This window comes from Dysidea avara, chromosome 11 (genome assembly GCF_963678975.1).
Source record: "Dysidea avara chromosome 11, odDysAvar1.4, whole genome shotgun sequence".
NCBI classification, from domain to species: domain Eukaryota; kingdom Metazoa; phylum Porifera; class Demospongiae; order Dictyoceratida; family Dysideidae; genus Dysidea; species Dysidea avara.
Window position 1 is genome coordinate 13,813,240 of NC_089282.1, and position 22,627 is coordinate 13,835,866.

General features: G+C 37.8%; 4 protein-coding genes across 8 annotated transcripts in view; 2 read left to right on the plus strand and 2 right to left on the minus strand.

Annotated features, from left to right (window-relative positions):
• The first annotated feature begins 1,268 nt into the window (after positions 1-1,268).
• On the plus strand, positions 1,269-4,709 carry LOC136238982 (uncharacterized). Of its 5 annotated transcripts, none has more exons than XM_066029708.1 (9): positions 1,269-1,864; positions 1,956-2,202; positions 2,285-2,480; positions 2,543-3,092; positions 3,144-3,420; positions 3,485-3,634; positions 3,701-3,872; positions 4,084-4,232; positions 4,286-4,707. In XM_066029708.1, the coding sequence occupies exons 1-9, from the start codon at positions 1,448-1,450 to the stop codon at positions 4,447-4,449; spliced, it is 2,322 nt and encodes a 773-aa protein (XP_065885780.1). In that variant the 5' UTR covers positions 1,269-1,447; the 3' UTR covers positions 4,450-4,707. The 5 variants fall into 5 exon arrangements, with proteins under 5 accessions (XP_065885780.1, XP_065885776.1, XP_065885777.1 ...); XM_066029706.1 differs by having other exon boundaries at positions 1,270-1,864; positions 3,144-3,330; positions 3,379-3,420; positions 3,485-3,872; positions 4,286-4,698; XM_066029707.1 differs by having other exon boundaries at positions 1,270-1,864; positions 3,144-3,330; positions 3,379-3,420; positions 3,488-3,872; positions 4,286-4,698.
• Positions 4,095-5,549, minus strand: LOC136238983 (uncharacterized). The gene is made up of 3 exons (XM_066029709.1): positions 5,056-5,549; positions 4,710-4,928; positions 4,095-4,665 (listed from the first exon to the last, which is right to left on the minus strand). Exons 1-3 carry the CDS (start codon positions 5,292-5,294, stop codon positions 4,500-4,502), a joined length of 624 nt encoding a protein of 207 aa, XP_065885781.1. The 5' UTR covers positions 5,295-5,549; the 3' UTR covers positions 4,095-4,499.
• A 1,811-nt stretch (positions 5,550-7,360) lies between these two features.
• On the minus strand, positions 7,361-8,551 carry LOC136237695 (uncharacterized). The gene has a single exon (XM_066027909.1). The coding sequence runs from the start codon at positions 8,549-8,551 to the stop codon at positions 7,361-7,363; it is 1,191 nt and encodes a 396-aa protein (XP_065883981.1).
• Positions 8,552-8,663: 112 nt separating this feature from the next.
• Positions 8,664-22,627, plus strand: part of LOC136239414 (E3 ubiquitin-protein ligase MYCBP2-like) — a 68,755-nt gene continuing 54,791 nt past the window's right edge. The window contains exons 1-10 of the mRNA XM_066030145.1: positions 8,664-8,791; positions 8,846-8,957; positions 9,039-9,281; positions 10,707-10,860; positions 12,275-12,474; positions 12,621-12,863; positions 12,968-13,033; positions 13,389-13,485; positions 15,805-15,875; positions 17,011-17,152. Coding sequence (XP_065886217.1) covers positions 8,700-8,791; positions 8,846-8,957; positions 9,039-9,281; positions 10,707-10,860; positions 12,275-12,474; positions 12,621-12,863; positions 12,968-13,033; positions 13,389-13,485; positions 15,805-15,875; positions 17,011-17,152 — 1,420 coding nt within the window. The 5' untranslated portion in view covers positions 8,664-8,699. The remainder of the gene's footprint in view (positions 8,792-8,845; positions 8,958-9,038; positions 9,282-10,706; positions 10,861-12,274; positions 12,475-12,620; positions 12,864-12,967; positions 13,034-13,388; positions 13,486-15,804; positions 15,876-17,010; positions 17,153-22,627) is intronic.

Here is a 22,627-nt window from a genome sequence, read left to right on the forward strand (position 1 = left end):
AGTTCTTCATGAATAGCCGTGTTCAAATTTTAGCAATTTTAATTTTTGCTAAATGTATAGTTTTGTTTAAGTTATGTATCTTTATACTGAGCCATAATACTATTTCAATGAAACAGATTGTAAGATGTTATGGACTGTTCACTCGCAAAAAGAAATTATTAAAATTGGGAATGTGTTAAGGAAAAGACAACTTATTCAATAGGGTAAATATAATAGGTTGTAATTTCGCGGATTGTCCAACATAGCTGTTGTACAAAGGGGTGCAGGACAAGTTAATGGTGGCACCCCTTCTGAAATCACTCTGTATACCCTAAGAAGTCACGATCACTGTACCAAATCTGGTGCTTTGGCCCAGTAAATCACGATTAGAACCATAAGGAACTAGACTAGGTAAAAGTACCCTGGAATTCAGGCATGGGGCAGATTACATGTGAAAGTACTTAAGTAAAGTACAAGCACTTTGACATTTGTTAAGTATACAAGTACAAGTACATGACATTGTTTTAAGAGGGGTACTTAAGTAAAGTATACAAGTACTTTTGAAAGTATTTAAGTACAAGTACAGATTATACTTGCAGTGTTCACAATTGCATTTATGTAGTTTTAGTTGCACCTAATAAAATTGTGAAAATCTGCCATCAGTAAGGCAAAATCTTTCAGGAGTAAATACCTTTCCTACAATGCTAAAGAGTCTCTCAACAGGCACAGAGGAAGATGGTACTCCTAGGATGTTTTTTGTCAACCTTGAAAGCAGAAGATATTTCTTTTGGTTATCTTATTTGCTGGATTTTGGGCCATTGTTACTGCATCAGTTTCAATGTATTCATCCACCTGTGTACTTTGCTGTTGTTGACTTTCTGTTGAGGACATAATCTTTCTTCTTAGCTGCTGTAGCTGCCTGCTTCTTATAATGATTAACTAAATCTTTCAGGTCAAAAGCAGTGACAACTGTTTCTAAGATCAACAGAGAAATGAATCAGATTGAAGATGGGAAACCTTTTAAATCTAGCTGTTTTTAGAGCAAATGCAGCAATTGTGACTTTAACAAGCTGACCATGTCAATTCAGGAATATAATATTATCCTTGAGCCAATATATTTAGCTACAACTTATTTCACTTGTACATATATGTAAATGGACTTCATTGTACTTCGTGTACTTCAAAGCACTTTAAGTACCTTAAAGGGAGGATTGCATGAAATTTTTGATGTCATTTTTTTTACATCAATATATAGTGCATGTAATGTGTTTACTGTTTGTAAGATTTGTTTTTGAAAATAAAAATAATTTACTGGTGAAAAAGCAAGTAGAAAAACAGGATTCCAAGCCCGTTTATGGCTTCTTCCGTTTTGTGGTCCTGTTACTCGTGACGTCACAGGTGTAAGCGTATAAAGCTATGATATTGGAATACCATGTAAGTTAGTTGTATATTATCGTTTGTGAAGATAATGTCGAAGCGATGCGTGGCTTATGACTGTTCTAACGTACCTGGAGAAAATATTAGCTGCTTTCTATTCCCTAAGGATCCAACTTTGCGAACAATTTGGACGAAAAAAGTACAAAGTACTAGAGCTAACTGGACAGGTCCATCTCACACATCTGTTTTATGCAGCGAGCATTTCACAAAAGACTGCTTCGAAAAAGATACTGAATTAGCAGCAGGTTTTGGAATACAGAAACGACGTAGACTAGTAGAAGGAGCCATTCCAACGATTTTTAAAAGGCCAGAGACTCCCTCTGGCTCTGCTTCATCCCAGTCATTAGAAGGTTGTTCCTCGTCACTAAAACGAGCCATTTCGTCACACCATGAATGGAATGAGCCACAAAAGAAAAGGCAAGCCTTTGAAAAGAGAGAGAGATCTCGAGTAAGTGTAGTCATGCACAGCTATACACGTAGCTATGTAGTCCATGCATATTGCAATAATGATGCCTTAAGATATACTATCAAACATACAGATTGTCGAGGAGGCACTACTTGCATCTTCAAGCATCCAGTTAGAACCAATTAGTGATCCACAGACAGGAGAATCAGGCACCCAGTCAGGACTCAGCCATTCACAGCAGATGACTGTATCATCAGGCACCCAGCCAGAATCCAGTAATTTGCAGTTGGGAAGCAGTAGCATTAACACCATAGAGGCTGAGATTCAGCCAAAATATACTAATTCATCCACACAGGTTATGTCTGAAATGATATCTATAGGTAAGTGCTATATGAGGTAACAATATAGCTATAGCTCATAGCTATTTTAAATTGATGTACTGTATTCTATGCATGCAACTAGAAACTCAAGCTAAACCTGAAGTTCACGACGTTGGTGTACAATGTGACTTGTTGAGTCCAATGCATATGTCATCATCACACCTACCATTAACCTCCACACCTATTAAGGATGCTGCTGATTTCTACGAGACAGACACTACCACTACTGAAGAGGGAATTGATGATACATATGCTCCATCTGAGGAAAGTATGATGTTGTAAGTATTCCACAATTGACAAATTTAGCAATAAAACTTAAAACCAATATTATACACTCTAGATCTGAAGATTGCTCTGATCAGTCTGGTTCACAAGCCAAGTACCAATGCTACTTGGTGTTTGATTCAGCTCTATTGCTGCTTTTTTCACTCTGTACTGCTTGTAGGAGCTCTTCCACAAGTTTAGTCAGAAAGGTGTGTGGATCACTACTCTGCATTCGACAAATCTGTCATGAATGCAATCATGTATTTGTGTGGAGGAGTCAACCGTATTTTGGTAGAACACCAGCAGGCAATATCTTGACTTCTGCTGCCATTCTCTACACTGGTGCACAACCTGCAAAGGCACTGAGACTATTTTCAGTATTCAATTGTCCAACTATCACTACATCAACCTTTTTTCGTCATCAACGAAACTACCTACAGCCAAGTATAGACTTTATTTGGGAGAAACATCAGCAAAGGCTACTAAGGGAATTGAAGGAGAGTAATAGCCACCTGATTATTGGAGGTGATGGAAGGGCTGACAGTCCTGGACACAGTGCCAAATTTGGGTCATATTCAATGGTTGAGTTAACTAAGAATAAGGTGATAGACATTAAATTAGTTCAGGTATACTACATGTGCAAATACTGATTATGGTACTATACTCTGCCCATACAGAGCAATGAGGTTACAGGGAGCTATCACATGGAAAAAGAAGGCCTTTTGCAGTGCATGCAATATTTAGGAGATAATGGTTTACAGGTGGATACACTGATCACAGATCGTCATAAGCAAATAAACAAATGGCTCCGTGAAACGTATCCATCTGTAAAACACCGTTATGATGTGTGGCATGTAGCCAAAGGTAATTCACTGATGTGCAGGATTAAAACATATCTGAACAAACATGCAGGTTTGCGTAAGAAGTTGGAGAAACTAGCTAAGCAAAAGAGCTGTGAGTTAGTAGGAGAATGGCAGAAGAGCATCATTAACCACCTGTACTGGTGTCTCCTCAACAGCAGATAGCAATGAAGATGTCATTAGGGCAAAGTGGTTATCATTAGATAATCATGTGCATAATGTGCATAGAAACCATGGAACCAGACATTTTCGTAAATGTGATCATGGTAGATTAAGGCGGCGTGATAGAAAGAAGTGGTTTAAGAGACGTGAGTTTAAAGCATTTTTTTCTTATAATTGCTTAACTATATGCATGCTGTTTAATATTGGTGTAGATACCAAAGCAAGCGAGAAATTGGGTGCACTATTGACAAACACCTATCTTTGTAATGACATGGTCAAGCTGTCCCCGAAATACCAAACATCGTCTGTAGAATCCTTCCACAATGTCATTATACATTTTGCACCCAAGTCTGTAGCATTTTCATATTTAGGAATGCAATGCAGGTAGGCATAAAATGTTTCATCAAAGGGATTCTGTTATACCTAAAACTATGTGGTCATGGTATCTGATTTAAGATATGTAGGATACACTGTGAGATACACAGGACATGAAAACATATAGTTGTCCAGTAACAGAATACCTTTTGTGAACCTGTTGAAGTATATGATGACTTGCATTGTTTTTACTTAATTAATTAAATTTCCTCACATGCAGGTTAAAACTAGCGGCACTTCATTTCAATGAAAACGCTAACAGACCTCAAGCTGTTACCAAGGAAGGTGATGAATGCTATGACATTGTATTCCCTAAGTATAAGAAGGGTGGGTACATTGTAAAAAAAGTTTTGGTAAAGCCAACATATGGTAAGGAATAGATACATGTGTATTCAGTTACGTATGCAAGCACATTTTGGCAGGTTACATTGAGGAGCTGATGGCAGAAACAGCAAAACGCTGTACAGCTGGAGAAAAACAGGACCATTCCAATGCACCAAAGACTCCAGAGGCTCTTGCATCTGCATATGAAAGGCCAGATAAAGCTAAGGCCATTCAAGAACACAAAAGTAGATTTAAAACATGATTTAAGTGTATTTTATTATAGTTATCATAATATTATGTAATTAGATAACATTAAGAAGGTACAGTTGTAGGATACTTAAATCCTGTATGTGTTGACGAAGGAAACTTATTTCGTATCTTCGTTACAGCACAGGCAGGCAACACTACTCTCATTGATCTTCCAAGCCAACCCCAACACCATCTTGTCAGTTGTCGATATGCTATAAATCGATATTGCCTGCAAGATAATTATAACAACAAATACAAATTATTTTAACTTACTCATTGGCTGATTTTTCTACAAAATCACCATACTGCTGATAATACTGAAAACAAGCAGTTTGCAAGACCCACACATTCAAACAGACAGCTTCAAAGCCTTCATGTTGAGTGATACACAATGCACCTGTCTCAGTTATTTTATCTACTGTCTGATAAATTTCACAACAGCACACACACTCAACTGCAGTTGGCATAATTTCACAATTGTCACATCTGCACCTTGTATGAATACGTACAATACATGAATAATTAGCTGTAGCATAATAGAGTAGCTATCTAGATTAATATCTATGTTATATATAGTATGTAGCTAGCTTTATAGCCCAGCTAGTAGCTCCTGACTTACCAGTCTTTATTCAGTAGCCTTTCGCTGGAATCTTCTTCGCTATCTACCGAGTACGAATCTTCATCGCTGTCACTGGCTACTGGTTCGAATTGATATGGGTCAACTAGGTGCTCCATCTCTTCCTCCATGTCCGCGCTAGCTTGCTCACTGGCTTCGGATGACTCGGTGATTGTACTGGTATCTGAGCTAGTGATGCTTGCTGTATCGCTCAAATCGTCATCGAGGATTCTGAAGGCCATATCATTACAAAGCTTGGCAGAGGATGTATGAAAACAGTCTTTAAAGTCTTACTACACACGAGACAACACTATGCAGGAAGCCCCGTGACTATCAACGCTTACACTTGTGACGTCATGAGTAACAGGACCGCAAAACGGAAGAAGCCATAAACGGGCTTGGAATCCTGTTTTTCTACTCGCTTTTTCACCAGTAAATTATTTTTATTTTCAAAAACAAATCTTACAAACAGTAAACACATTACATACACTATATGTTGATGTAAAAAAAATGACATCAAAAATTTCATGCAATCCTCCCTACCTTAAGTACATTAAATTTGTACAAAAAGTATTTAAGTATAAGTACAAGTACTCAAGAACAGTGTTGGGAGTAACACGCTACTTATGTAACGCGTTACGTAATATTATTACTTTTGTGGTAACTAAGTAATATAACGAAATACACTATAAAAACAGGTAATATAACTCAAGTTACTTTACTTACAAGTGTAACACGTTACCTAAAGTAATATAGTTACTGTAACGAATCTAATATTACTACAAGTAACGAAGTTACTAAACTCGTTAGTAATCCACTGAGTAACGCCTAGCCACAACGAAGTATAACGACGCCTGCTGAATGAAGCTTATATTCACCAGCTTCTTACTTATAACCAACATTTGCACATTGCCCAACAACGCAATCATGCCACGTGATAAGGTGGTAGTTTCACACGTGACAGCTTCAGGCTGTGGACACAAAGTAATATAATATGTAATATTATTACAGTTACTTTATTTTATGGGTAATATGTAACCGTAACTAAATAGTTCAGTTGCAAGTAATATGTAATATGTAACTAGTTATTTTTACAAGTAACTTGCCCAACACTGCTCAAGAATGTGTACTTAAGTGTCCTTAAGTACAAGTACCAAAGTACTTTGCCCCTAGTCTCGCGTGCCAGACGGTTTGTGTGGGGGCGGCAAATAAACAGTTTATTTGCCGCCCCCACACAAACCATCTGGCACGCGAGACTACTTTGCCCCATGCCTGCGGCTGGAATGCAAGGTAATTACACCGACCCATACAAGTAATGAGCAAGGCCTTGTCAGTTATCCCTAGACCATAACTGCATTAACGAAACTAGTTTCATAAACTTGTGGCCACAATCTATCCCATACTTCTAGTGTTAATGTAATTTATTATCCAATCAACATTCCATGGCTTCTGGTAGTGGACCCTACACACCATCCATATAGTGTTCAGCAAGCTTTTGAATTATCAGGTAGAAACTAGCTGAAGGCCAACACTATAGCCTGCAACTGACTTCTGATCTCTCAGTGAACAGCACGAGAAGCCATGTCAAAAACAGCACACGTGACATTCACAAAATTCGGTACATTATATAAAACAGGCTTGGGGTCAAATACATGAGTATTTGTATTTAGCTGTATTACTATTTTTGAGTATTTGTATTTTGAAACAACATGTATTTGTACTTAAATACTTCATGTAAAAACTTAAAATACTCTCTGCAAATACTTCTGCTTGGAAGAGAATCTGTATGACCCAATCCATAAAATTTATTTGGTTGGAAGATGATCTCTTTGACTTATCGACACCTTAATCTATAATTATTTTCTTTGAATGGGAACAGAACTTACTTTTCTTTGAAGTTGAATAGTATATAAGTACAAGCATTCAAACCCTGCATATAGTTCCATAATGTCATCTAAGAAGAGTAAAGAAGTCTACCCCAATTGTTTTCTGGCATTGTAATGTTATAGTTGATTTTACCATACACTTGAAATTTTATTAGAACAATATTAATACAGGTGTGTGTACTATAGGGCAGTTGTGTAACATGTAGTTCAGATCAGAGGAGCAAAATACGCAAGTATTTAAATGCTTTTAAAAGTATTTGCATTTTAAATAGTATTTGCATTTAAATACTTTTCAAAGTATTTGACCCCAAACCTGATATAAAGTCAATGGACAAAACTCGGTCACTTCATTTATATACTGCTGTACAAATACAATAGTGTATTACCATTCAGTAAAGTACTTCATGACCACAACCACTAAACTAAGTCCAGGGAAACAATTCAAATGACTTGGCAGATAAATGATGAGAAACTTTTAACAATGATAAGAATGGATTTAAGTCTTCCACACAATATCTACGGTGAATATCCAGTCCAGATATCAGCTTATCTTGTTTTGCGGACAATTCACAAATACGTTGAATCATTTCGGATGATTTTACAAGGCGTTCATTTATTATATTGCTGCGCATAATGTGGTTCTTGAGCTCTTCGTTTTGTTCTTTTGTTTTGTTTAATGTCTTATGCTCTTCTACTCGCAGCTGCTTTAAAATTATATATTCTTGGATGAGTAATGTTTTATCCTGTTTCATTTTGCTTAATTGTTCACTTTGCTTATAATTCTGGTCACAAGTTTCTAGCTGTTTGGTATACTTTGCATGTTTTTCTTCCCACATCTTAAGGTGTTTTACATACTTCTGTTTCATTGCTTTGCTTTCTTGCATGCACATTTTTTGTTGCATTTCAAGTATACACATTTGTTGCACAGATTTTGACACAGCAGCAGCAAGCCAAACATTTTCCTTCCCCTTGTTAGCAATGATCTGTCGTAAGTATGTAATAGTCTGCAAATGCTGTGCGATGGTGTGCTCCATTTCATCTAGTTGTTTACGCTGTTGCTGATATTGGTGCTCGATTTCATCTAGTCGTTCATGTTGTTCCTGATATTTTTGAGCAAGGATGATTACGAGGATGCCAAGACCAAGAATTGTCTTTTTACAGAGTAGGTTATCAAAGTATTCCTGTAGTACAGCTACTAGTTGAGCTACTGCTAGTACTAGCTCAAGCATGTACCATCCTCGTACCTGATCGCCGTGATTTCCTACTTGGTTCGCTGGGAGCTCTGGTGTTTGATTTTCATGTCGTTCTTGTCCCTCTTCTGGTGCCACTCTCAGTAACTCTATTGTTTCCGAGATTGCTTCTGTAACATTTGTTGATCTTTCACTATTTCTAATTTCCCCATCTTGATGATTTTCTACTTGATCATTTAGTCGAAGATTTCTGGTGGTTCTGGTTGTTTCTCGTCTGGTGTTATTTAATACCTCTGGTGTTTCTGTAACAACTGATACTTGTAATGCTTGATGATTTTCTACTTGACCATTTTGTCGAGAAGTTTCTTGTTCTGGTTGAACCAAATCATCCCAATCAATGCTGCTATATATGTCGTGCTCCATTTTCATTAGAGTGTACTCTTCGAAGTACTCTTCTTGGCTGACTTATCTGAATCACGTGATTCATTATAGAAGTGGTCGGGTGCGCGAAACTACAGTAAGAGCATATAAAAAAAAAATTTATCACGTGTGCTTTTGGCCAAGAGTTGCAATGGAGAGAGAAGGCTCTTTCCTTCTTGGAGCGCTTGGTAAATCCTTTAAAGATGTTCTGTGGAAGGCATTCGACACTGAACAAACAGCTGAGTAAGAGTTTACATTTTGGCGGTCAATGTCTTGACTTGTTTTATGTGTTTGCAGTCATCTGTCTCCTCCCTCTGATAAGGGCACAAAGAAAAAGAAAGCAAGCAAAAAGAAAGGAGCGGACAAGTCTAGTTCTGAAGATGAAAAAGCCAGCAAAGAGAAAACCGAGGTATGATAAGGCGTTTTGATGGTGTACCGTCCGTTTCCGGAGAGTATGCGGTCTTAATTTATAAATACCTTTTGTTTGCAGAAAGAAAGTAAAGATTCTGAAATTGTAGAGAAGAAATTTGTTCCTCGTGATGGCAGCACGTCACTGATAACTTATCCCAATGCATCCAACTTTGCGGTCTTCTCTCATGTACGGAACTTCGTACTACAAAACCAACTCTGTGAGATGTTTAATAACCGATTTGCTCAACCAGCTGAAAGTGAAATGGAAGAAGACGAAACAGAGGAGGAAGCAAAGAAACGAAAGCAGCATACGCTATCAAAGGTGCAACTGTAACTTTGTATCAATGTTCATGTAAAAGCAAAGCTGTGTGATTTTAAATCACAAAAAACAGGACACCGCCATTTATGGTATCACATAAAATGTATTGTATACAAGCATGCCTTTCTGGAACCATTACAATTAGGGCAGAAGCAAATATAATACTCGACTAGTATTCGTTAGGGATTTTGGTACTCAGATAGTAAAATGAGCTTTATCCGAAATTACGTCACAGACATAAAAATGGCCGCTGTAGTGTGGGGACATTCATAAAATTTGTATGGGCGAGTATGTGAAGAAAATTTTTGATTGGCAATATCTCAGCCAAGAAGGAAGATATCAAACTCTAACTAGCAGGTATGGCTATAAGACACTACAATAAGTGTGTAAAAGCGATTTTCGGCTGATTTTAAAAACAACGCTAGATTCCTATTCTTTAAGCTAATTTATAACCATACCTGCTGGTTAGAGCTCGATATCTTCCGTCTTAGCTGAGATATCGCCGTTCAAAAATTTTCTCCCCATAGTCACCCATACAAATTTTACGAACATCCCCACACTACAGCGGCCATTTTATGTTTGTGACGTAATTTTGGATAAGGCTCATTGGTATTCATGTACTCGTTAAGATCTGATCACATGACCTGGCTCACATGATGTATTTGCCATCAGGGAGTGACACAATGAAGGCTATATAGAGTTTGATTGGTGTAATTTATTGTCAGGGACACTAACATTAGCACTTTAATACAGTGTGTGTATCATTGTTGTTACTTGAAAGCTGTAAACTGTTTAAGGTTGGTATATACAAAATGGGTCAAATGGATGTGACTACATGCAACTAGTATTCATGAGCACTCGATCGTTAACTCTAGAGAGTGTTCAAATACTAAAAAACTATGATTGTTTTAGCCCTAATTACAACTGTTCATTGTCATTATCCTAATTTGTTGTGAAAATCACTTGTGAACTGCAACTAAACCAGTCAGGGATAGTGCTGCTTATATAAGTAAAGACCACTGAACTAACCCGTTTGTCTTGTTGAATTGTTTTGGCACTGTAGGCAACAGATAATAACTGTAGTGACCAGACCTGGTCAGATATGGTGCCAATTGTTGACATGGCGACACTATCTAATGACAAAAGTCCCTTTTTGTAGCAATTCATGAGTACTAGTGTTTTCACAACAAAATAATTGAATTATTGGTATGAAATTGTATTGGAGTATCACACAGTGCGGTAGTAGGATGTAGCTCCGGAAGCAAATACCTGCAGTATTTTTATTACATTTCTATGAAGTTTTATTTTATGTGATACCATGAATGGTCCAGTAATACGTGATGTAATCATGCCAATTCACTATTGTGTGTGTACATGTAGGTTATTGTAAAAGTTGAGGGAGATCTTTATTTGATGCCCACCATGTAGGTTGTTAGTATGGGAGTACGTGGAGTGTTTGAAATCATCCGTGAGACATGGCACACCCATCCTGAGCTGTGTATCAAGGCTCTACAAGCTTTCCTGGACCTGCTACAAGGCCAGGCTCCTTCAGGACTGAAGTATGAGCCTAAAGACATTACAGGTAGGTACAGGTAGGTCGTTGGTGATTATGAGATACAACTGATAGCAATATAGTAAAGTTATGTGTTACAATGTATTCTTCTTTTTTTTTGAAACCATTTGTGTAGAATGTCTTAACCCATCATGCCATTACAACTCCATCACAACATTATAATGCCAGACAAATGCTATAGATCGCATTAAGTATCATATCTTGGTGGGATCATGATATAGCAAAATAACATATTTTAGTTCATACAGGTTTGGGCTTTTCTTGCCAAAAAATATCACCCACAAACTAGTCTCACTTTTCCTTCACAACAGATCAGCAGTATTGGTAGGGATTAATGTTTTCAGAGCATTCGAACACGTTTCTATGAAATTTTATTTCTAACTGACTGATGCCTCCAGTCAAGCTTACCTTGACTATGGTAATGCTATGGGCTTGATTTCTTCTCTGTTCGACATCACTTCTGCCCAAGACATGCCTTTTCGCTAACCACAGCAGCTACAATGCATACATCATGGACTTACTTTTGTGCTCCATTTCTTTCTCCACTACCACGTAGGCCATGAGAGTCATCCAGTAGGAAAACATCCATGACTGAAGTAGGAATTAGTATAGCTGCAGGTGTAGATGGCCTATCTCTTGTTTCCTTGCTTTTTATCTATGATCCCTACTCAAATTTCTAATTTTTCCTTACGTAATAACTAATAAACATTATCTTGTGTGATTCTAAAAGTTGTTCATTGTAAAGTTGATGTTTAGCAATACCACAATAGTCACTGTCTTAAGAGTTAAAAAAATAGGGTTTCATGCTTTTTTTTTTTGCGCTTCGACCTTAATCTTTCTTTACATGTCCCTTTCTTCCTTCTCAAAATGTTATGATCCCTTCTTCTGCTGAACCATCTCATTGCCTTATTGGTGTGTCTGTTTCTAGCATGTTATTTATATTTTTATTTGTGTTTTAGAGTGATAGCTAAATCAGTTGTGTGCACAAACCTTGCATTTTTTCTTCATCAGTTTCATTTAAATGCATCTCCTTTCAGCCTTTTTTCTCTAGCTTCATTTTTCTCCTCATCCACACACATACTCCGTGTTTGTAGCAAATACTTTCGGGAATGTGACAGTTGTATAGACAGTTAAAACGAGTACAGCCAGTGTGGGCTTGCCCAAATATGTACTCTCTGAAATGGTTAGACTGATACTGTATCAGGTCCGGAAATTATGTTTTGGAAATGATCTGACAAATCCTGCTATTTGGTTGGACATACTCAATAGTACTGTACAATTTTTTCTAGAAGTGTTCAGACATTAGACAAAAATGGTCAGAAAATGGCAGATGTCTGACCATAATTTTGGGCTCTGCTGTATATGTATTTGCTTCTACAAACCATTCTAGTATTTTTGATTGTGGTGTCTGGTTTTCTTGCAGATCCTCTGTATGAGTTGTTGTCACAAATGGTGTCAGAGGAGTCAGGGGGCCGGAGTGGTGACTCTGTGTCCTCTCAATTGTCTAGTATTGCGTGTGCCTGTCTGTTGAGTCTTGTAGTTGGGCTGGGGGACACCAGCAAGATGTTGTCAGCTATTGCCATGATGTTGATCGGGTCATCCCAGCAAACTGCCACCATACAAGTTTGTAGTGTGTAGTAGTGGTATTGTACCGTGTTTGTAGGTGTGTGCAGTGTGTATGTGTGCGTGAGAGTGTGTAGTGTGTGTAGTATGCATACGTGTGTGCGAGCATGCGTAATGTGCATTAATTAGAATTTCTCTCTTTGCAGGTTCCTCAGATATTCCTATCACTACAAAAGTCAGTCCAAGCTGTGCTACTCAAAGGTATCCGAGAGGTGAACTGGAGTGAACATGGTGTCCAAGCCAACTCGATGGTTGACAGCTGGAACGTTGATGAGCTCACCCTACCCACAGATGGACATTCAGCCATTGCCAGTGATGGCCAGTGGCTATATGTACACTGTGCTGCTGGTCTGCTGAAGCTTGGGTCAGGCTATGGGGGAACGAAAAAGGTAAATATCTTTTAATCAAGTCCTTCAAGTTGTGTTGTTGATATTAATGGAGTGCTACATTGGCAGTGTTGGTGTTGCATTGTTCACATGTGTTTCTTGTGTAGGGTATGGTTTATGATGTAAACAAGGAGTTCTATCCCACTGACAATGGATGGTTGGGATATGGAAATGTGAGTGGTCTGTATGTTGTGAATGTTATGTATGAAGTGTTTCACATGGCTCAAAGATTAATGCAGACTAGTTTGGAGTAGGAGTAGAGAGTAAACGATTACAGTCTAAAGACTCTGATAGTTTATCTGCATCTCAGTTGTTTTGTTTTTTTGTTGTTGTTGCTCTTTAAGCTCCTCGTGTTTGTAACCAAGATGGGGATTTATTCTCTTGCACCCTTTGAATGTTGAAATGTCGTGTGTGTATGCGAGTTAATATGTTTGCTAGTGTGTGTATAAAGCGCAGTAAGTTGAATGATATTATCAAGAGTTCATAATATTCGTATGGGGGATATTATCAGTGTTGTTATTTTTTTAGGGAAAGTTGTATTTCTTCAAACTTGCCTTAGACTCTGAGACTATTCAGGTTATTGATCCCAGCTCCTTGAAAGTAGAATCTGAACTTCAATTGCCAGGTTAGGTGTTTGTGTGTATACATGTATCTTTATGTGTGGGGTCAAGATATGTATAGCAAGTGAAAGTTTTGCAGATAACCTAATTGAAGAGTATGTACGTATTTTGAAGTCTAGTTGGATTTTAAACTTTCTGTTAGAAAATATGGAACAATCCTAACAGTGTGCACTGTATAGAAAACTTGAGAGGTTTCTTTAGTGTAGTCTAAAGTATACAGTTTAGTTGTATCTCCACAAGAGTAGCAGTAAATGACATTATTTTGAGCAACTACTATTGTAATTCAGCTGTTTACTGGCTTATAGTGGCTGTTGGTTTAAATAGTTTCAATCACTAATACAGCAGCTAAGCTGATTCGTAATTATGCTGTTGTTTTTGGTTTCTTCACTGCTACCCAGAATACTAGATATCGAGTGTGTTTCACAACCAGCAAACACACTATAAAATTAATGTCCTTAATATTTTAACCTCCAAAAATATATAAACTCCTCTTTATGTAGTAAAAACCACTAGATGTCAGCCAGACAGACAATAAAAAAGTGTCAGTCAATATTGATCATGTAGTTGCACTGAGCCAGTAGATATTGTGTTTATCTTATTGCATTCAATTTGAGTACTCATTCAGTTTTTTAGTCATCGTTTATTTCTCTCTCTTCTTTGTCTGTTGCATTTTCTTTTTCTGAGCCATTCTCCGTGTAGCTTACTCTGCCACACACACACACACATGCACACACACACACACACACACACACACACGCACACACACACACACACACACTCACGCACACACACACACACACACACACACACACACACACACACACACACACACACACACACACACACACACACACACACACACACACACACACTCACACACACGCACACACACACACACACACCATTGCTGTGACTTTCGGTGGATGTACTGATTGTTGAAGCAAGTACTGCCAGCGTAGGGCAAGAAAAAGTTTTGTAGTAACTCATCCGAAGCATTTTGATTGGTTTGAATGCATGTTTGAGTTAGATTCTACCTGCTAAGTTGTCGTGGAGGAAAGGTATGACTGGTTTTGAGTGATATTTTATGATGGGAAAGTGTAAATCTTTGTGATCCCTACTATTCTTTGCCACAACCCTCCACAGCAGATTATCTGTTCATAAATGATTTTTCTGTCAAAAAGCAACTTCCTGGTGGAACTCCCTACCAAACGATCTTTTCCAAAACTTGTCTTCATTCCGTAATGATTTATATGATCATTTATTGTATGGTGTGTAGTTATGTTTTGCTTGTGTAGTTATGTTGTGCTTTTGTATATGTGACTGAATTTGACAAAACCCGGCTTCGACGCACAAAGCTTCGTTAGGAGATATGGCGATTTTAAGTAATCACTGTGTAATAACTTTTCAGTGCCTACAGCTGTGCAAACAAAATTTGCACCAAGTATGCATCTATTTACTAGCTATCACTGAGTGGGTGTATACATTTCTGATACCCAAAATTAGCCCTGTTTTGGGCAACTTTTCTCGAGCGGGTAATAATATCACAGGTGGTAGTAATAGGGTGGGAGGGTGGGGGGCGGTGGGTGGGCTTAATATAGGGGTATAAAATGAAGCAAGAAGACGATTGGAATCCAGAGGCCAAGTTTGGGCTCTCCGTGGCCCTCAAATCACTCCAAATTGACTGAGAACACTATTGGTGAGCTCTCTGTGAAGTCCCAGGTCACTACACACCACTATCACAAAGCCATGGCCATTCAACGGCACCAGTCTCCCACTTGTGGCTTTGACAGGGTCGGAAGAAAGCTGCCACAGAAACCAGACTTGCCAGTCCTGAAGGAAGTACAGTGTGGAATATGATAGTGTATTAGGCCAGCAATCCATTTCTGGTAAAAACGTAAGTTTGATTTTGTGTGTGTGGAAGCCTTGTTATGTGAAATCCGGTCACATATTACTTTGTTTATGTACTTGTATATGTCACTATGTGTATACTTTGGAATGGAAGAATGGCCTTGGCCGAATTCCAGAGTTAAAAAAAAAATTAATCAATATGTACAGTGCTATCGTACTGTTGAGTTTATTTTTTGGAGAAGGAATATTTGTAATAAAAGATCCAATTCAAAATATCCAAAAATAGAACCATTAAAAATTACTCTCTACATGTGCATAATTATTAGTGTTGTGAAGTGCTAAAATAAGTTTTGTCAGCTATTGGCCTGTTTTTACTTAATTCCATTTTTGGTTGGACTGCACATTATCATCCTACTATAATATCAGTGGCAAACTATAGGTAGTTGCTCGATCATTACTCTATGTTGTTCTTCCAGATGATGCATTAGGATCACAATCTTTGTTTGTTACTGGTGAAAAACTTGGCCAGATAAAAGCTACAAAAGAGGTATGGTGTGTGTGTGCATGTGCGTGCGTGCGTGTGTGTGTGTGTGTGTGTGTGTGTGTGTGTGTGTGTGTGTGTGTGTGTGTGTGTGTGTGCGCGCGCGCGCACGCTTGTGTACAAATGCCCAACTGTCCTTGTCTCGCTTAGTTGTTGGGGTTGCTTTCGAACTTTGAGTTCCTCTACCCCTCTCTGTGAGACCTCTTGTGGTTACTAGTCCTGCTCTTCACTGGGAAGCAATAGCTGTGTTTTACACCACTGCTGTAAGCTTATGCTTTGCTTTGTATTTTCAGTACAATTTAGGCAAACTGCAATACAAAGTAGACTTTGAGTGACCACATTTACTGTACATTGCAATACTGGTGTCCACTGGACAGTTTTAAAAAAGGCCGCTCAATTTCCAACCCTGAACTCTTAATATATGCATGGGTGTTTAGAGCTGTACCGCTATGGGATTTTGGCATGTACTGATATCCGATTTGGATACCACCAAAAGAAGCCAATAACCGATATATAGTTGATCCGATATTTGCATTACAAACAAAAGTCATAGATAGTCTATGCAAAGTGTACTCTACGACAACATGTGGATATATTCGTTACTCACTCTATGCCCATGGTGATAGTGGCTTGGATTTCTATTGTGCAATCCAGACAGTTAGGCACCCACAAGCACTCCCATGAAGCCTTAAACCGATATTTCTGCATTTTATTGGCTTGTGTGAAGGCTGGTACAGTAGGTTTCCTTGTGACTGTTCTTTTATATTACAAAAGTACTATATATAACTGCTTCATTTAAGACTGATAAGCTTTCCAGCAACAAACACTAGAATTATGTGTATGGCTTCTCGTAGCGTAGTACTTGCTGTAGAGTGAACAGTAAGCCACTGCCACTGAACAGCCACATGGATAAAGTAGAAAACCAATATTATAATCCGTTTATGTACAAACTATTGCTGTATAAATATCGGTAGCGATATCAGTTCTTCTACTGTTGAGTACCGATACCGATATTAGTAAAAAATGCCATAATGGTGGCCAATATTTTGGCTGATCTGATTATCGGTACAGCTCTATGGGTGTTTTCACTTTCACATCTTCTGTTGGTTCTTTACTATACCCAACAATGTTAACACTACAGGGAGGGTTTATGATTAGAGAGTTCACCACGCTTGCTTCACCATTGATCTGTGTGGAAGAGAAGCCATTGAATCTTGCCCAGAGGAACTTGTTGTGTATGGGGAAAGCCAAGTATGACTCACAGGAACGTCTTCACACACTCTGTAAGTTGTATGTGTATTTTTGTTATGTAAATTCAAACCCACAATCAAATCCTGCAACCTCCATTATATAAGTAGCAGCAGTGTGAGGTGTAGGTCATGTATGTATAATCGTGTGGCCAAGAAGCCGGTGCGACAAGTGTGTATATTGTTAGCCTTTTGCTAACCGACAGGTATTTTTTGGAGGGCTCTGCTATTTCGTACCAGCAGAAGCCTGGAAACTTTATGCAAAAAAAAAAAAAAGAAGGGTGTTTTTGTGATGTTTCAACATTTTTAGTGATGGCTTCTAAACTGGAAGTTTATTTTAACTAGCCAAACTTATAGGCTACTCATCATATTCTAGTGGTATGCATATATAGTCTTAGTATAGTAAGTACCATATAGCCTAAATATTTTGAGGGAGAAAATTTTGCTGATTTTGAGGTTTTGGGGGTTGACAGTGAAAATTTTATCCTAGACTTGCAAGTCTGAAAATTTTTATCTTAAAGTTTTGTCCCTCGGAAATTTAGGATATACAGTACACTAAGGGCTGATTCCTGTAAAACAATTAATGACTCATGGATGATTTCACACAATCTTGGAATTTGACTCATTTGTTGACCCACTAAAAATATTTCAAAGTCTTCATTCAAATGTCTGACACAATGTTTATGGTCATTATCACCATACATTTCCTATGAGAAGCCATGAAGTGCAGTGTCTATTTCTGGACCACGTGTCTGTTGTCGACACCTTTACCGTTGCCTTTAATCTGGTTGGCTGAAATGTTAACTCTATTAAGAAAAAAAACCCACTTTTCGTTTCCCCGAGGGTTACAGTAGTTGTCTTGTGTAGCTTTGTGTAAATTTGTCTGTTGCCACTCCAACTGCTGCGTACTTCATTTATACAAGGGTAGGTCATGATGTGTTCAAGCCCACGTGCTCTATGAAACGTTAGTTAAAATATTTTTATTAAATGTGTGATACTACCTGTTGGAAATACCATATCGTACATCAATGATCCTATTATAATCATCTATAATCAGTATCAGTGTTGGCGTGAAACCGTGACTGCCATGCATCATCATCACTATTAACCCCATTTCACCATATTGGCTGAGTTTTTTCAATTGAGAATCGCACCGTTGCAAACAACAAACAAAGTAGAATTGAAATATGTATCACACCACGTTGCACCCCTTCCTCTACTTTTTCTACAGAGGCTATTTATTGGCTCACGTGAAATTCTTTCAGCATTTGTGTAATACTATTGCAAATTCACGTGGGCTTGTACTACCCCTGTCATTTATCATACAGTACGATAGTAACTGTATAGTAGGGACCACAAAGGAGTAGGCGTGGCCCACGGGATAAAATCACCCAAAACCAGCCTCGATTTTCCCTGATAATGATGAGGCAGTATTGGTAAGGTAAAACTAAGCCCAAACAAGCTTTCAGATCAGCCCGAAACGCTTTCAACAAGTTGCTACGGAATTTAAAAAAAAATTATTCAATGGAATTTTCTACTGACTGAGTAAGTAACTGACTGAGTAAGTAACTGACTGACTGACTGATGCCTTCAGACAAGCATAACTCGATAACGGCTAAGGCTACGGGCTTGATTTTTGCACTGTTCGACGTCGCTTCAGCCCAGCAGGTGCCTTTTGGCATACCGCAGTACGTACAATGCATTCTTCATGGACTTACCAGTGTCCTCCTTTGTGTCCCATTCATCTTTGCTGACAGCAAAAATTGTTGATTTGGTGGTAGCATGTGATGGCTTCCTTTCGTAACAGAAACTGTCCATATTTTTCATAGTGGCTACTTTGATTGCAGAGGTGCTTTTTGAACAGTTCTTGATTCGTACTGGTGTGTAATGGGTTGTAGCTTACATTAAAGTATAATGGATACTTCACTTTTCAGGTGATAATTGATAGCTGGGGCGAGCAGTGCCATTTCTTTCTTTGATGTGGTATTCCTGGGTTCACCAGTCATAATAGTTATTTACAAAAAAGTTAACAAACAAGTACACAATTTTTTTTTTTTCAAGTAAGTAGGGACCATGACACATCAATAAAAAAGTACTGAAACAAGCTGGAGTAGTGCATGATAGTAAATCACAGTAAAACAATAAGAAGTGTTATTTTGTCTTCGCCTTCCTTACTTCTTAATGAACTCTCAATGTATAAAAGTGATAGCAATAAACTCTTTTCAACAATAGTAGTGTATTACATCTAGCAATACTCCACTGATTCAGATGAGGAATCCACTAACTGAACAAAACCAGGGGTGAATTTATAGTGAGATTTCAAGATTTCCATTATATCTTAATTATCGTTAACTTCTCCAAACTTTTACCAGCAATCTACAACATTTCAGGCTTTCTGCGAATGCCTTGGAGAAGCTTCTTGGGTCTTAAATTAACGAGCCTTCACGGATCACGTGGTCAGTAACCCTATGGTAAAAATTGTGTGTGCCACAAAAGGCTAATGCCTAACAGGGCTAAGGTCCATCTAGTTCTTTCTGACATGAAGGCTAAAAAATAAATCTAAAAATACATTGTTTTGTTTTTTTGGCCCTTGAAAAAATCAAAGTACAAGCTCTGTTATAATCACATGCTTTTTTTTAAATCACTTCCATATGACTGATTGTGGATAATGTCATCTCTCTATGTATTCGTCCTACCAGTGACAAAACTGTATAGAATTCAAACCTGAAATTAACACCATCATTGTATAGTTGCTGTTCGAGATTAGGACATGGTGAAAACTGCTACAACCAAGATGATAGCTACCATAAACAAGTTTTCTGCTTTACAAATAAATGTCTCATGTCAGTATACAATTTATTAGAAATATGTTGGTAAACTAAAACCCACAATCAATAGCTACAAGTGTCACTATAAATAAAATCACACTGTTGGGAATTTTTAAGTCTATCTGTAGAAAGTTCAATTTTTTGGAGAGGTTTTGTAAAATCAACAAAACCTTCAATTATAATTGTTGTTGAATCCTTATTATGTTATACTTAAATATGGTGCTAATAAAGTGTACTATATTTTCATCAGGCTGCTTTATCTTCCCTTGTATAGTAATAATATACACTTTGTGTGACTGTGACACAAAGACCACAGAGATACTGGAATGACCAAAAATCCCCCCCACTAAAAAAGCTGTCAACAACGTTACCATGGTAATTATTAATGGCTACACACACATGCACTATACTCTCCATCATTGTAAATATAGCAACTTCTTGTCCATTACTCACATGCACCATAGTTAGCCTTCCTCAGTCATTCTCCTCATCCTCCCGTTGCACTACTAAGTGAATTCTGGATCTGACGAATAACAAATCATTTGATAACTCAACATTAATAGTTACAAATTAATCTTCTGCTAATCACGAGTAGGCACTAGTTTACTCACTGCCATTGTGGCATTCATAAGTTGTATTATTGGTTAACTTTATTCTCTACTGCAACTCCAGGTTCATACATTAAACCAGTAAAAGCACCACTTACAGTTGTGCATTACAGAAAATATAGCACTTGAGTGTGGTCTCGAGCTAAACATAGCACTTGGCGAGCACTGTTCTTGTGAATCTGTACAGAATGTGTGGTGTGTGTTTATAGGTTGCACACCTTAGTTTCAATGCTGCAAGTATATCAAACAGATAGTTGGCAACTTCTTGCCAACTTAGTGCTTGCTATGAAGTCCTTAGATGGTTTATGATACGGCAAAGATTTTGGCCCAGGTGAATTGGACACTCACAAAGAGCTACAAACCTTTGTGTCATTCAGGCTACCGTAAAGTGAACCATCGATTTACTGGTGACATTTGTAAGCGACTCTATCCACTAGTTACAAAGAGCGTGATCTACAGCTGAAATTATTCTCCTGTTAAACAGTTTGGCATTAAGTGCTGATCCAGTTATGAGGGTATGGGATCGAAGTGAGTGATATATATATAATTACATAGAAAATGGATTTAGTTTCCAAGAGATGATGTTAGTTGCTAAGTACATAGTTTAGGATATAAGTAACAGCTTTTGAATAACAATTGAAGTAGATATTGTCACAGCCACTCTATGCATTTTATTGAAATTACAGAAGGTGATCGCAGGACCTGGATTAGTGACTCAAACATATACAAACAGCATGTGCGTGTGTCTGACTGTTCCAGCACATTATGTGATTTTCTTCAGCATATCCATTTCTGTTCCACAAGTTCTTGTTCAGATATTATGTTATCTTCAAACAACCATGCAAATAACGTAAGTTTTTCATCCTTGAATTGGCAGCTTTAGCTGGAGATACCTGCAGAGTGTTAGCACTTGTACTGGTGGACTAGCATGAGAGTGTGGAGTTGTACGGTCCACCACTTTAGCAAAAGCTTCACTAAAGGCATCCATTGTTGATACCTTCTTATTGCTACTGGGATAGCAGGCGGCTCATTGTAGTCCACCAACTATCATTCTTACCCATAGCCTTAACTTTGATGTTGGATGGTGTATAGTTTTAATTGATTTGAGTCTACCTTCTCTGAGTAATAGACCGATAAAAACTTGCATATTTTTTCTTTCTAGCATGCATAATTTTACAAAAAAAAATATTTCACTTTCGTTTTCTCAATACACATGCTTGTGCAAGCAAGTCAGGTTTTGCTGAGACAGTCACATATACTAGTGAACATTTAATCCCTAATATTCAATCATGACTATAGATTGAAGTGATTAATCCTTAAACACGCATGAAACTTTTAGGAAATTAAGCCTTGTATGTGCATGGAACTTTTAAGGAATGCGTGTTCACACAAAGCAAACTTATATGGTGAGGTAAGATAGCCTTTCCTATAGTATGTGCACGTTGAGCTGAATCCTCAAAAACATTTAATAACTCATGGATGCAATTACACACGATCTTGAAATTTGGCTCTTTTGTAGTACTGCTTGACCCACTAAAAATATTTCAAAATATTTTGTTTAAATATCTGACTTAATAGTTACGGCCAATCAAAATTTTCACAATACATTCCCTATGGGGAGTCGTATAAGTACAGTGCCCTTTCCCAAACTTGTATTGGAGCCATACCGTACGTACCTGTTGTTGACACCTTTGCTGTTGCCACCAATCATCTGGTTGGTTGAAATGTTAACTCTGTTGAGAGAAAAATCCACTTTTAGTTTTTAGTTGTATTTTAGGATTCAGCTCAACTTGTACATACTATAACTCTATTAGTGTATAATCATGCATCAATAGAAAGCTTATTCACTGTCCAACTTGTGAAGGCTAAATAAACATTGTAACAACAAAGGCTTTCTTATTATAAAGCAAAGAAGAATAATGTCTCACTTTTTCACAATGGCACATTCTTCATCTTGATTGTCCTATTGATTGTGGGTTTAATTAATCACATGACCTGCATATGGCTTTATTCGCCATTGAATGGTGATTTGACTAGTACTTCTTTGCTGATTTGGACCAACTGGCAAGGAATTA

Bases quoted from the DNA above. Each gene is read 5' to 3' on its own strand.
- LOC136237695 (XM_066027909.1), bottom strand. From the start codon at position 8,551: ATGGAGCACGACATATATAGCAGCATTGATTGGGATGATTTGGTTCAA.
- LOC136238982 (XM_066029704.1), top strand. From the start codon at position 1,448: ATGTCGAAGCGATGCGTGGCTTATGACTGTTCTAACGTACCTGGAGAA. The intron at 2,203-2,284 runs GTAAGTGCTATA...GCATGCAACTAG, and splicing joins GTCTGAAATGATATCTATAG to AAACTCAAGCTAAACCTGAA. The intron at 3,873-4,083 runs GTAGGCATAAAA...CCTCACATGCAG, and splicing joins TATTTAGGAATGCAATGCAG to GTTAAAACTAGCGGCACTTC.
- LOC136238983 (XM_066029709.1), bottom strand. From the start codon at position 5,294: ATGGCCTTCAGAATCCTCGATGACGATTTGAGCGATACAGCAAGCATC. The intron at 4,929-5,055 runs GTAAGTCAGGAG...TATTCATACAAG, and splicing joins AGGCTACTGAATAAAGACTG to GTGCAGATGTGACAATTGTG. The intron at 4,666-4,709 runs GTAAGTTAAAAT...ATTATCTTGCAG, and splicing joins GTAGAAAAATCAGCCAATGA to GCAATATCGATTTATAGCAT.